The 14184-nt window shown below is 43.2% G+C and overlaps 1 protein-coding gene across 2 annotated transcripts in view; it reads left to right on the top strand.

Annotated features, from left to right (window-relative positions):
* The window catches only part of Grin2a (glutamate ionotropic receptor NMDA type subunit 2A), a 411054-nt gene that overhangs the window by 336998 nt on the left and 59872 nt on the right, over nucleotides 1-14184 (top strand). For both annotated transcript variants that reach the window (XM_050137104.1, XM_050137109.1), the window contains exon 9: nucleotides 1874-2034. In XM_050137104.1, the coding sequence (XP_049993061.1) occupies nucleotides 1874-2034 (161 nt within the window). The remainder of the gene's footprint in view (nucleotides 1-1873; nucleotides 2035-14184) is intronic.

Below are 14184 nucleotides of genomic sequence, written 5' to 3'. Positions count from 1 at the left end.
CTTGAGTAAGCTTGGTCACTGTCTCTAGCAGTTCTTGGTTTTGCAGCAAGCTCATGGTCTGCCAGTTGGAGAGAGCCCTGGAATCTTATCCTAGCATTGGCACAAGTTTGCTGGGTATTCTTGCCATTTCAAGATCCCCATGTCCTCCTTATATAGTCCATTTTTGAGACAATGTCTCCATGTGTGGAGACATTGGTCTTGAACTTGTGACCTTCCTGCCTCAGACTGAGTGCACCACCACGCCCAGCTTTTGCATAGGTCATATAACCCAAGTCTCAGTTTCCTCACATACATAATGGAGCTGTACAGTTAGCCTCATATCTGAGCTTACATGAGGTTGCATGACCAATATTTTTAGAAGGTTGGAGCACACTGCTACCCCCATGTGAGTCCTGGGAGATGTCAGTCAGTACAAAGTAACTAAACTGGCAAAACACGGGTCTTAATGACTATTACCTTCTACTTTTATAACTCTCAGTTTACAGAAAATGCCGACTGACCTCTTGTTTCTGCCCATAATGAACAAAAAGTACTAAAGCATTGTTTCCAATGCTTTCTCCATGGCAGAAATTTGGCAAGTGTTATGTTATTCAGTCTTCAGAGACTCTGTAGGGAAGTTCTGAGGCGGTCTCTACCGCATGACCCCTGCCTCTGCTGCCTCTGGGAGCAGCTGTATTTCTAGGATTCAGGCTACACCAATTGACTTCTAATTGGGTTTAACATCCTGAAACATGACCTAAGTACATTATATATGCACATAAAAAGTTCTAACAAAACTGGTAATTGTGTAAATTAATCTTATATTAATAAAATATTTTAAATATTTAAACATGGGGCTGGAGTGATTGCTCAGTCAGCCAGGTGCCTTGTAGGCATGTACCTCGAGTTTCTTCTTCCAGAACTCCATCCAGACCAGACTGGAGAGTTCCAGGTTCAGTGAAAGACCCTGCCTCGAAACATAAGGTGGATTTGTCTTGAGGAATGATATCTAAGGTTGATCTCTACCCTTTAAATACAGGCAGACATATGAGCAGCAGCACACACACGAACACAATGCTTACACACATGCACACACATGCTTAAACACACACAGAGAGAGAGAGAGAGAGAGAGAGAGAGAGAGAGAGAGAGAGAGACAGNAGAGAGAGAGAGAGAGAGAGAGAGAGAGAGAGAGAGAGAGAGAGAGCTATAGGCAGGTAGTACCAGTCAGTCAGTCAAGAAACAATCATGGAACATAGAAAACTTTCATGCAAATCTGAGAATCCAAGGAAACAAAGTCAGTGGGAGCTTTGGCTCACAAACTTTTCCTGGGTCTGCCATGAGCCAGGGATTGTGGATGACAGAGGTTAGGATCCCACAGATACTGCCTGTGTGAATGGCCGAGAGAATGGAAGATGGACGAGTGACAGTACACAGCCATTTTCTGGAGATGAGAGCAAGATGTGACTGGTAGTAACCACAGAAAGGAAAAACTCATCATAAAACAGGTAAGTGAATTTGGAAAAAGTAGGTCCTGAACTCCTTCAGCATATCTTGGTGCCAACTGTATGCCTAACATGAGCTAGCCTTGGCATATTTTGGTGCCAACTGTATGCCTAGCATGAGCTAGCCTCAGAAAATGTTCATTGAACCACAGACCATGGTGTGTGCTTGGTGCCGGGCAACAGTATAGGAAGCAGAAATGAAAACACAAGTCAGATGCTATCTCCACCTTCCTGGTGACCACAGACCCACAGGAGATGGGATTAAGGCTGTAAAGGGTCTTCTCACTGTTCTGTACTGCTGCATCCTGAACCTCTGTCACTGTGCGAATGCTCACTGGTTCCTTCTCTCTCTTCTTTTCATCCCTCCCTCCCCTACTCCCCTCCTCCAGTTTCAGAGACCTCATGACTATTCCCCGCCTTTCCGATTCGGGACAGTACCCAATGGGAGTACAGAGAGGAATATCCGTAACAACTACCCCTATATGCACCAGTACATGACCAAATTCAACCAGAGGGGAGTAGAGGACGCCTTGGTCAGCTTGAAAACAGGGTAAGGACAATGGCTCCTTCTTCTCGGCATGCATCAATGCTTAAACATGACAGCAACAGACTGCATGCCTTGGTGCTTATCTGTGAGACTGCCTGTTTTCTGGAGAGGTCCTGCAGGCTCGAGGGCCTCCAGCAGAGGAGTGTTTGTGTTAATCTGATGAGCATCATGGGCTGCCTGTTAAAAGGAGGCAGCCCACAAAGTGTGGAAATGTGAAAAGCCCAGGGGGTTCTGTAAGCTGGTAAAGAAGTTGGTCCAACTCTATGGGCTATTTTAGCCAAGTAGATAGACCTAAAAAGGTTGAGAGTTTAAGGAAGTAAAACTAGATTTCCATTAGGTTATTTGGGGAGGGTGGAACACTGCTAACAGCTTGATAGAGCAATATTGATGAAGGTGGCTGGGGATGAGGCTCAGAGGCTAATTCTGTGTCTGGAATGCAGACGTTCTAAATTTCATTCTAGGTACACTGAACAAAAGTGTGAAGGAGAAAGGAAAAAGATAAGAGCTCAAATCTTTTCTAAAAACCCAGCCAGTGTTCTTGTCCACCCATTGACATGGTGGAATAGAGCTGTATTAGTCAGGAGTCTCTAGAGGAACAGAACTGATTGTGTGTGTGTGTGTGTGTGTGTGTGTGTGTGTTCTTGCGCATGCGCTCCCACATATAAAGGTATAAAGGGGATTTATTAGAATGGCTTACAGGCTGTTATCCAATTAGTCCAACAATGTCTATCAATGGAATGTCAATAATACAGTAGTTGTTCAGTTCATGAGCTTGGATTTCTCAGCTGATCTTCGATATACACCTGCCATCACGAGCAAGCAGGCAGAGAGCACACCTTCTTCATCCACGCATGTTCTTTATACAGGCTGACAGCAGAAGGGTAGCCTAGATTAAAGAAGCATCTTTCCATGGCAAAAGATCTGGATTAAAAGTGGGTCTTCCCACTTAAAATGATTTAATTAAGAAGTAAAATCCTCACAGGCCTATCCAGCCAATTGGGTTTTAATTAATTCCAGATGTAGTCAGGTTGTTAACCAAGAATAGCCATCACTAATCCATGCCTTGTCAACTTGATACACAATCATATTTCCTTATGGTTTACCTTCATCTACAAATGAAAATAATAACCAGGTCATAATTACACCTAATGTAACTATCACTTGTACAACTGTAAGCACATTATAAATTTTAGAGTAGGTGGTAATGCCCCTTGAGGGACATTCTTTTAACACTAAAACTCAAATATGATAAATACTGATATTCTCTTAATTGATGTTATATTGCATGATAAATATAATGAGGAAAAAACATGAATATCTGTAAAAACACATCCTAACAAACTACGACAGAGACAGTTATGCTAACTATTATCCTCATTTCTGCAGCTGGTCACGTCGCCTTAGCTGGTGTTTATAACTCCCTTCCTCTACTACCCATTCTGTACTTTCTTTTACCCCCAGCAAGCACTTCAGAATGTCCTGGCTCTTTTCCTGGAGGAGTGAACCATACTTTCATTCCTCCTGGGGCTGTGCCGTTTGTCATCCTGCCTGGATTAGGCTGCTATAGTTCCCCATTAACTTTACTCACAAGACATGGGAGCACCAAGAGACACCCTAAAGGATCTCCTGCACTCCAGACATGATCTTTCTTACCTGCCTTGTAGAGAAGCAATCCCATTTCCCCGTGGTAATCTAGATCAGTCACCTTTGCTAGCACTGTTATTCCTTTCTTTGCCTGTTAGCTTAAGGGCATCAGAAGCCCAGCGTGGCCATGGGGAAATCTGAGCTTCCAGTTCAGTGAATGTTTATTCTGTCTTCTGGCTTGAGTGCTCCCTGCTCTGAAACCAAAACTTTTAGGCCAGCAGAACTTAAGGTCTCAGGAACAGAAAGCAGTTTTACTAGTGTGTCACTAGGGGTTATAGTGAACAGAACTATGCACTTTTCTAGCCCTTGATTCCTGGATCCATGGATCCTGGCTATGGAAGAACCCATAACAAACATATACTGGAAGTTGATTCGAGACATACACCGCCTTTCAGAAAGCACTGCTCCAGCCCTCCAGACTGCTGCCACCTAACTGGCTTTTTAATCTGTCTTCAAAGGGCTATTTTACCTTTCTATCAGGCAAGATGTTTCAGGATAGTGGAGAATATGGTAAGACCAGTGCACTTCATGATCATGGACCCATTGTCATACTTCTCTGGCTGTAATGTGAGTTCCTGGGTCAGAAACAATACTGTATAGAGCTCTATAAATTAGTGTTGCTAGTTTTGACAGAGAAACATTACTTGCAGGAAAGGCAAATCCTTAACTAGAATAAGTACCTACTCCAGTAAGGACAAAGACTTGTCCTGTCCACAGAGGAAATGGTCCAATGTAGTCAATCTGCCACCAGGTTGCTGACTGGCCACCTAGGGGAATGGTGCCACATCTGGGGCTCAGTGTTGGTCTCTGCTCTTGGTAGATCTAGCCCTAAGCAGCAGTTGTAGTCAGAGCAGCCTGGGTGAGTGGAACTGTATGTTGTGGGGCCCATGTAGAGCCCCCATCTGCGTCACCATGGCCACTTTCTGGGTCCAATGGGCAATGACAGGGATGGTTGGGGAGAGAGGCTGACTGCTCACAGAATGGGTCATCCTATCTGCTTGAGTATTGAGCTCTTCCTCTGCTGGTCACTGTTGGTGAACATTTACATGGGACACAGGTATCTTCGCATCCTTTGCCCATTTGCATCCAAATACACTTCCCCAGATATCTTTCTCACCAATTTTCTACATTCTGACCATCTACCCTATGAGTCAGTGAACAATTTCATATCTGGTCATTTCTCCTTCCAAAAAACAAACACACAAACAAACAAAAAACCTGTATGTCATGTGTACTACCTGAGGTTCAGCCCACTGTGAAGATTTCCCGTCGCCAATGTCTTTTAGGATTGTCCCAGAAAGAGACTGTAGTTCTACAGTTTTCCAATTCTGGGTGATGCCTATATAACATGTAGAACCATCTGTAAGCCAGGTTCTTAGTCTTCCCTTCCTCAGTCAGCTGATCATAGGACCATACTGATCATCTGACCATGCAGCTACTTGTGCATGCTGGGTAATCCATGGCATGGTAATGGGAGTAGACAGCCCAGGCATTTCTGCAACTTCTTCACATAACTTGTTCATGCCTGCAGGCTCTGCCTGGGCCCAGTCACATCTATACCACTTCCATTTGATAATAGATTGCTGCTGTGAATATCCAACTTTATGGCTTCATGGATCAGATAACACCCAGCTCATGATAGGCAGCTCAGGTCACATGGTAACTTGATGATGAATAGTCAGATATTCATTTTCCTCCAACGCTCAATATCAGGCCAAGATCTGTCTTTCAAAGGAGAATAGTTGTCTGCAGATGAAGGTAGAGCCTTGCTCCAAAATCCCAAAGGTCTCTTCTGTGATCCACCTATAGGACTTGAAAAGAGCATCCCTATCCGACATAGACACTCCATTTACCATTGGGCCTGCTGGATCGTATGGTCCAAATGTGGAGCAGCCTGCAGATCAACCTAGACCTGTTGAAGAGCCTTCTTCTGTTCCAGGTTTCACTCAAACTGTAATAGTACCCACTTCATGCATTAGGAACCTACTGTGAGAATCCTGACAACTTCTACGAATATCTCTCTCTTATACATTGTGGGACTGGGGAATAATCACAGGGTGATTTTGGAAACTCACTGTGCCTTCTGAGAGTTGGACTTCAGCCCACCCTCCTGATCTCCATATGCCCCTTACTTTAATTGAGGGCCACAATATTTCTTGGGGTCTTCCAGAGTCAGTGCCAATTCAGAGTTAATATCCAACAGACCCCAGAAAGCCTCTTGTTTCCTTTCCTCTAATTCTCAGTTCCCCATGTAAAAGGCCATGTGTCCCTCTGGGGCAGGACTGGAGAAAGGCTAACAGTTAAACATTTAGGTATTTTAGCAAGATCTTCCTCAGGGAAACCTGGGTATCTTTCACCCAAAAGGTTCTGGATTTGCAAACTGGCTCAAGTCTGGAAATTGATTCACAGGCTGAGATCCCTTTGCCACGATCCAGTGTAGCCTTTCTTTCATTTGTTTGAGAATTTTTCCACTTATGCAGATCAAACAAAAATTTAGTAGACTCTAGTGGTGTTATTTTATTTGTATTTTAATAAATAAAGCTTGCATTGATCAACCTTACAGACCAGGCAGTGGTGACACACACCTTCAATCGCAGTAGTCACACTAGTTTGCCATAGAAACCCGGTGGTATTGGTGCACGCCTTCAATTCCAGCACTAGAGAGGAATATAAGACAGGAGGACACCGCTCTCACACGCTGTCATATTCTGAGATTCCTGGAGGCAGGCTCATCATTTCAGACTGAGGTAGAGGTAAGAGCCAGTGGCTGGCTGTTTTGCTTTTCTGACTTTCGGGGTTGAACCCCAATTTCTGTCTTTGAGGTTCTACTAATCATGCTACCTCTTCTTATCTGTTTCATGCCTAGGAACACCATGATTGATTAACCTGGTGGTTCTCAAACCTGTGGGTCACAACCTCCTTGGGGGTTGAGTGATCCTTTCACAGGGGTCACCTAAGACTAGATGCTTATCAGATATTTGCATTATGATTCATAATAGTAACAAAATTGCAGTTATGAAGTAGCAATAAAAATAATTTTATGGCTGGGGATCACCACAGCATGAGGAACTGTATTAAGGGGTCATAGCATTAGGAAGGTTGAGAACCACTGGATTAGGGAGTACCTAAGGTATGGCCATACACATCATGCCATCACAAAATCACTTTGTGTATGCTGGCCATTATGGGTCATACCATTATGAACATCGGTTTAACTATGATAACCATAATCACTTTGCTTTTTGTAATTGAGTGCTGCCACCTCACCCCTCTGCCTCAGAGCCCAAGCCCCTTGCGTTTAATTCATTCACCTGAGCAGCAGCATCTCCAACCCAAAGGTCTGGCACAAGGAAAAGGGAGACAACAAAGCTCTTCAAATGTGCTGGTGACTCTCTCGCCATTTGTGTCTTTAGGGTTAGTGAAGGGCTGGGTTTCCCATTGCAGAGGATTAGGTTTTACACAGTATACACTCTGGTATTGCAATGTCCCTGAACATTCAAAATCCCTTCAGCCACACCAAGTCAAGGGATGTCAGGCGTCTCCAACTCTCTTCTGTATGCCACTTTTGGACAAATGTTCCCACCAACCATTCGAACAAGCTCTTGACACCGTTTTTAAGTGTGCAAACTTCCATATTAAACCTAGAATCTCCACCCAATGGGCCCATGTCAATAAACTCAGCCTGATTTTGCTTTATGTTCCTTCCACCATTATCCCATGCTCTTAAAATCCATTCCCACACTTGTTGCCCAGACTTCTGATTGAACGAATTAGCAAACTCATTAAACCCTTGAGTAGTGTGGTGCACCTCCCTATGTGCTGCACTTTCTACTTCTGCTCGATGAGTCTGCTTTGCCTTAAGTCTAGAGGCAACTATTGGTGGGTCTGAGGGCCATCAGTATTGTCTTGCCTATCATCCACTTCTGGTACCAAAATCTGTATTAGTCAGTATTTTCTAGAAAAACTAAACTGATAGAGAATATGTATCATACATTATAAAGGGGATTTATTAGAATGGCTTATAGGCCATGGTCCAACTGGTCCCACAATGTCTGTATACTAGTAGAAAGTCCAAGAATCTAGTAGTTGCTCAGTCTACGAGGCTGGATGTCTCATCTGGTCTTCAGTAGACACCAGAACTCCAAAGAAGTTGGGTCTGATGTCAGTGAATAGACTTGCCAGAGATAGTGTGCAGGCCAAGAGCAAGCTTCTTTCTTCCATGCCCTTATATAGGCTGCTAGCAGAAGGTGTGAACCAGATTTAAGATGGATTTTCCCACTTCAAAAGGTCTGGATTAAAAGTTGGTCTTCCCACATTTACAAACAAACAAAGAAAACCTCAGACAGACAGTGGTGGTTCAGGCCTTTAGTCCCAGAACTAGGGAGGCAGGGATAGGTGGATCTCTGTAAGTTTAAGGCCAGCCTGGTCTACAGAGTGATTTCCAGGACAGACTCCAAAGCTACAGAGAGAAATCCTGTCTTAAGAAAGAGGAAGAAACCCTCACAGGTGCGCCCAGTCGCTTACAGATGTAGTCAAGTTGACAACCAAGAATAACTGTTATGACCCCCATATGACAAAAGGCAGTATACAACTTGGGAGTGGAGACAGGTGGATTCCCTGGGCTCCCTGGCCAGTCAGTCAAGACAAAGCAGCAGGCTCTAGGTTCAGTGAAAAACCCCATTTCAATAAATAATTTGGAGAGCAGCAGAAGAGGGCACCAGAAGACATCCTCTGGAGCACACACATGTGCTCATGTGTGCGTCTGCACATACAAGTGTGCACACAGACACACAGAAAAGTCCGGGGATGCCTGGAACTGATTCACAAGATCCTGTGTTTAAAATAAAAGGCTGATATGGTGGTATTTCTTTAAAATCCCAGTGCAGGAGTGGGTGGTGATGGTGGAGACAGGAGAATCCCTTGTTAGTCAGCCTCGTCCAGTCCGTGGATCTGAGACCAGTGAGAGGCCCAGTCTCAACACATAAGCAGGGAAACACGTGAGGAAGAACCTGGCACTGACCACATGTACGTGACATATAGGAACGCACCTGTCCCAAGGGTTTTTTTTATTTTCACTTATCTATCTATCTATCTATCTATCTATCTATCTATCTATCTATCTATCTATCTATCTACCTACCTACCTACCTACCTATCTATCTATCTATCTATCTATCTATCTATCTATCTATCTATCTATTAAAGATTTCTGCCTCCTCCCCGCCACCGCCTCCCATTTCCCTCCCCCTCCCCCAATTAATTTCCCCTCCCTCATCAGCCCAAAGAGCAATCAGGGTTCCCTGCCCTGTGGGAAGTCCAAGTACCTCCCACCTCCTTCCAGGTCTAGTAAGGTGAGCATCCAAACAGCCTAGGCTCCCACAAAGCCAGTATGTGCAGAAGGATCAAAAACCCATTGCCATTGTTCTCGGTAGTCCTCATTGTCCTCTATGTTCAGCGAGTCTGGTTTTATCCCATGCTTTTTCAGACCCAGGCCAGCTGGCCTTGGTGAGTTCCCGATAGAACATCCCCTTTGTCTCAGTGTGTGGGTGCACACCTCGAGGTCCTGAGTTCCTTGCTCTTGCTCTCTCTCCTTCTGCTCCTGATTTGGACCTTGGGATTTCAGTCCAGTGCTTCAATGTGGGATTCTGTCTCTGTCTCCTTTCATCACCTGATAAAGGTTAATATCCAAAAGAATGACTATATGTTTTACTTTGGGTTCACCTTCTTATTTAGCTTACACCTGTCAGAATGGCTAAAATCAAAAACACCAATGATAGCCTTTGCTGGAGAGGTTGTGGAGTAAGGGGTACACTCATCCATTGCTGGTGAGAATGCAAACTCGTGCAACCACTTTGGAAAGCAGTGTGGCGGTTTCTCAGGAAATTCGGGATCAACCTACCCCTGGAACCCAGCAATACTACTCTTGGGAATATACCCAAGAGATGCCCTATCATACAACAAAAGTATATGCTCAACTATGTTCATAGCAGCGTTGTTTGTAATAGCCAGAACCTGGAAACAACCTAGATGCCCTTCAATGGAAGAATGGATGAAGAAAGTTTGGAATATATACATATTAGAGTACTATTCTGCTGTAAAAAACAATGACTTCTTGAATTTTGCATGCAAATGGATGGAAATAGAAAACACTATCCTGAGTGAGGTAAGCCAGACCCAAAAAGAGGAATATGGGCTGTACTCACTCATAATTGGTTTCTAGCCATAAACAAAGGACATTGAGCCTATAATTCATGATCCTAGAGAAGCTAAATGTCCCAAGGTTCTATACATAAGAGAAGTAAAACTACCACAGTCAGAGACAGTCCCTGCTTCTCCACACTATTGGCTCGGTGATTTCTGTGCATGTCATGACCTTTATTTAATCAACCTGATCTTACACTTAAAGTAGAAATAATCCTAAGACCCAAGGCACAAGGATTCAGTGGCAAATAAGATGGAGGGGTGCGTTAGAGAGACAGTTTGGGTAGCACCTGGCACAAGATGGTCCTTAATTGCTATTGTTGTCATTTGTTGCAAAGGTTAAACTCCGTTTGTGGATCTTCAAAAGGGCAGGGATGTGTGAAATACAATTTAGGAGGATTCCATTAAAATGATTTCATTTTAAATGAAGGAGTTGTATAATGAGAACATTTTTGATTATCTAGAAAATTAGCTTTGGTGGTGATCTCAATCATCTGGGGCTTCTGAGCCTGAACACGCGACTATAGCTGCACTCTCCCTACAGCTCAGCAGCTGCTCCCTCTTGCTTCTTACTTCTGGGGGGATTGAGAAACCGCTCTGCACCATCAGTCAACCCAGATGGATGCACAGTTCTTCAGGAATTTCATCTGAGAGCATTTCCCCTAATAACCCTGTGTATGGAATTTGATTGGTGTGTTAGCACGGACAGGAGGAACATTTTTCAATAGCTAAGTCCATGACTTATCCAAAACTCACCCATGACTCTTGACTTATTCCAGCTTGCCATGGCTTGTTCCTGCTTGGAATGTTTTTTTTTTTTTTTTTTAAAGTTTTTAAATGCACGACAAAACCACAAAAAAGTCTGCTAATAAATAAATCGGGATGGCTGTGTCCCTCATGCTGTGGGTGATGGTGCCCAGCAGGCAGTCATCTGTGCTGTCTTTAGCAATGTCTTCCCCGATCCCTGTCACCTCCAAAGCTGAAGGTTGGTTCCTGCGATTTGAACCTAAAAATAAAATAGCATCTTTTGCTCCATTTTTTGTCTGTCTTATTTAGCACAGAACTCTGATTGTGTGAGATTGTTGCATCGAATCCCAGGCCTTACTTCTCATTGCTGTGTAGATTTTCATGGTTGGCACACTTCACAAGTTTATCCCTCTCAATCCTGGTGAATGTGTGAGACCCGTCCTGCTGGAGCATTATGGGTACCTTTCTAAAGAGACCGCCTACGTGCCTTCTTTTGTTCCTTTAAGATGGGACTTGCAGGGGCATGGGATGTGTATGTATTCAACTTCAGGAGATACCATAAAAAGTTTTTTTTTTATGACTTTCAAGCTTAGCCATGGTACTGGTCACAGATATCTGTATCATGGCTTCAGACAGACCATGAACACAGTGTAGATGACATGCTTGAGGACTGACTGGCTCCCTGTCTTCCCTTTGCTACCCAGAGCTCAAAATGGGTATTTTCTTTCACTTTTAAACCTATGCAATGCAAAAGGGGGAAGGGGATTATAAAAGCAGAAAACAGCCAAGACTCTAAGTTGTACAAATTGTTTTCTGAAAGCCATATAATAATTATGACATCCATTTTGGAAAACTTGGGCAAATGGTGGTTAGCTGTGTATTCTATTTCTTAGGTAGGAACCACTTTGGGCTGTTACTTCAAAGTAGAAGCAAGAGTTAAAAGCATATGAATTATTCTTTAGGTGACAGCTGTATTGTAGGTTGTTAGAGATGAGACTAAGTTAGGGCTCCATCGTGGAGATTTGGGCTTAATTGGGGTTAATGCTAATAGAAAATAACGTGTGTTTTTTAAACAGACTTCATGGTTAATTATTTGAGTAAATTAAGGTTTGAGTAGATAATACATTAGTATTGTTTAAAAATTAAGCAAAAACAACAACAACAACAACAAAAACCATAGTAGCTGGTCTGGTGTTGCAGGGCTATCATTCCAGCTATGCAACAATCCTTGACAGAAAGAACATAAATCCAGGCCTGCCCAGCTCATAAAATGAGTTCAAGACCACAGTCGGCAAGTTAGGGATGCCTTGTCTCTGGATAAAACATGAAAGCTGGAGGGGTGGGTATATAGTCAGTGGTAGAGCGCATGACCAGGCGTAATCCCCAGTATCACCTAAGACACCACACGCAGGCTAACACTTAGGTTCTCCTTTCATGGTCTTCTTCAAAGTATACCCTCTCTCCATAGCAATCAGGAACATTTGCTCCAGCATCTACCCCCTGGCAAATTCAGGTTGTTCTGTGCCAGTGTGCAGGGTTTCATTTGTAAATGAGCCATGCTGTATTTATCCAATGCCCGACTGGTAGACTGTTAGGTTGTCTTCAATATTCTGCTTTTGCAAATGATAGCACAACAGAGGCGACCCACACGTGTCTCATGTAATATAAAATTAATTTATTGAAATAGTTGGTCAAGGACTAAATATAATTGTAACTTTGGCAGATGTTGACAAATTTCTTTTCAAAGGAAATTGATATTTACCCTGTAAGAGAGAGTTTATTTCTCCAGGGTTGATACCAATACAGTTCCAAGTTGACCTTTTAAACAGTTTCTTCTAAATACAGTTTGCACCAACATATATTTTAATTTGGACATTTTTATTATCAGTGAGTTGTAACATTATTTTGTATAGAACTAAGAGTCATCATAAATTCCTGTTTTTGAAAGGGAAGTTTTTAACCAGTACATTTTTATCCTATCGAAGATATTTTTCCCATGTATATTTTAATTTTTCTGTCAAATATATAATTTGTTTAGACAGAATATCTGTATCACCTGGTCCTACAGCTTTTCAGTCCCAAAGAAACACACAGAGATTTATAGCAATAATAAAGTGTTTGGCCTGTTAACTCAGGATTATTGTTAACTAGCTCTTACAACTTATATTAATCCACAATTCTTGTCTATGTTAGCCACGTGACTCTGTTCCTTTTCTCGGTTTGGCATTCTCATCTTACTTTCTCCGCATCTGGCTGATGACTGACTCTACCTTTCCTCTTCTCAGAATTCTCTTAGTCTGGTTTTTTCCCTATACTTCCTGCCTAGCTACTGACCAATCAGCATTTTTTTAAAGCAATATGAGTGACATATTTCACAGTGTAAAAGGGAATTTCCCACAGAAACTATGGCTTTCGACTTTTGAAACTTTACCTTATATTTATAACTCAAAAATCTTTACCTTAAATTTACAGAATAATTCTCTCCCTTTAGTATACTTCATTATTAGCTTATATGTTTATTTTATTTTATTTTTTTGAGATCTCACTATGTTGCCCAAGCAAGACTCATAGACTCACTTTCCCAGGTGCTAAAATCGCAGGTATGGCTACCACACTTGACTTGCACTCTTATCTAGACAGGATCTCATGTTTTCCAGGCTGATCTTTAGCTCTCTGTGTAACCGAATACAATCTTGAACTTCTGATCTTGCTTTTACGTCACAAGTGCTGAGTAACCAGGCACACATCACCACCCTGGTTTATCAGAAATCAAACCTAGGACCTAAAGCATGTTAAATGAGCACCCTACCGACTGAGCCACATCCCCAGTCCCTGGCCTGCACATGACCAACTGAGCCATATCTTCAACCCCTGGCTTGCATTCTACCAACTGAGCCACATACCCAGCCCCTGGCTTGCACACTACCAACTCAGCCACATCCTTAGCCCCTGGCTTGCACACTACCAACTGAGTCACATCCTCAGCCCCTGGCTTGCACACTACCGAGTCACATTCTCAGCCCCTGGCTTGCACACTACCAACTCAGCCACATCCCCAGCCCCTCATTTGCACACTACCGACTGAGCCACATCCTCAGCCCTTGACTTGCACTTTCAATTATTTAGGATTTTTCTTGGGGAATGCTATGAGAGCTGACCCCAGCCCCTCAGATAGTGAGTTGCTGTCCCAGAAAGGCCCCGAGTCCCCTTGTGCATCTTTTGTTTCTATATCCACACCCTCCCCCTTCTGTCTTCTAAACATCAGTTCTGTCATAGCTAGCGATCCCTTTCCTCCCTTTCATATCTTGCTTCTTAAATTTTGTCATTATTAAATATATTAGTGTCTGATGATGATGGTCACTGTCCGGCTTTACCGCATGCAGCATCTCTGGAAAGCTGCATCTCCCTGGAAGATAGGCACCCCATCTATCCTTGAATTGCCGAAATTTATGACATCTCTGTTGTATCGCCCTAAGCACCCAGGGGTTCAACAGACACTGCTTAGAAGACCCCAAATATGGAGCTCAGCTGCTGCCTCCTGTCCCTGGCTCTATGGGTCCC

The sequence above is a fragment of the Alexandromys fortis genome, unplaced genomic scaffold (assembly GCF_014885135.2).
Source record: "Alexandromys fortis isolate MF-2015 unplaced genomic scaffold, M_Fortis_MF-2015_v1.1 scaffold_29, whole genome shotgun sequence".
Taxonomy (NCBI): Eukaryota; Metazoa; Chordata; class Mammalia; order Rodentia; family Cricetidae; genus Alexandromys; species Alexandromys fortis.
This window is presented reverse-complemented; position numbering and strand designations above follow the sequence as displayed.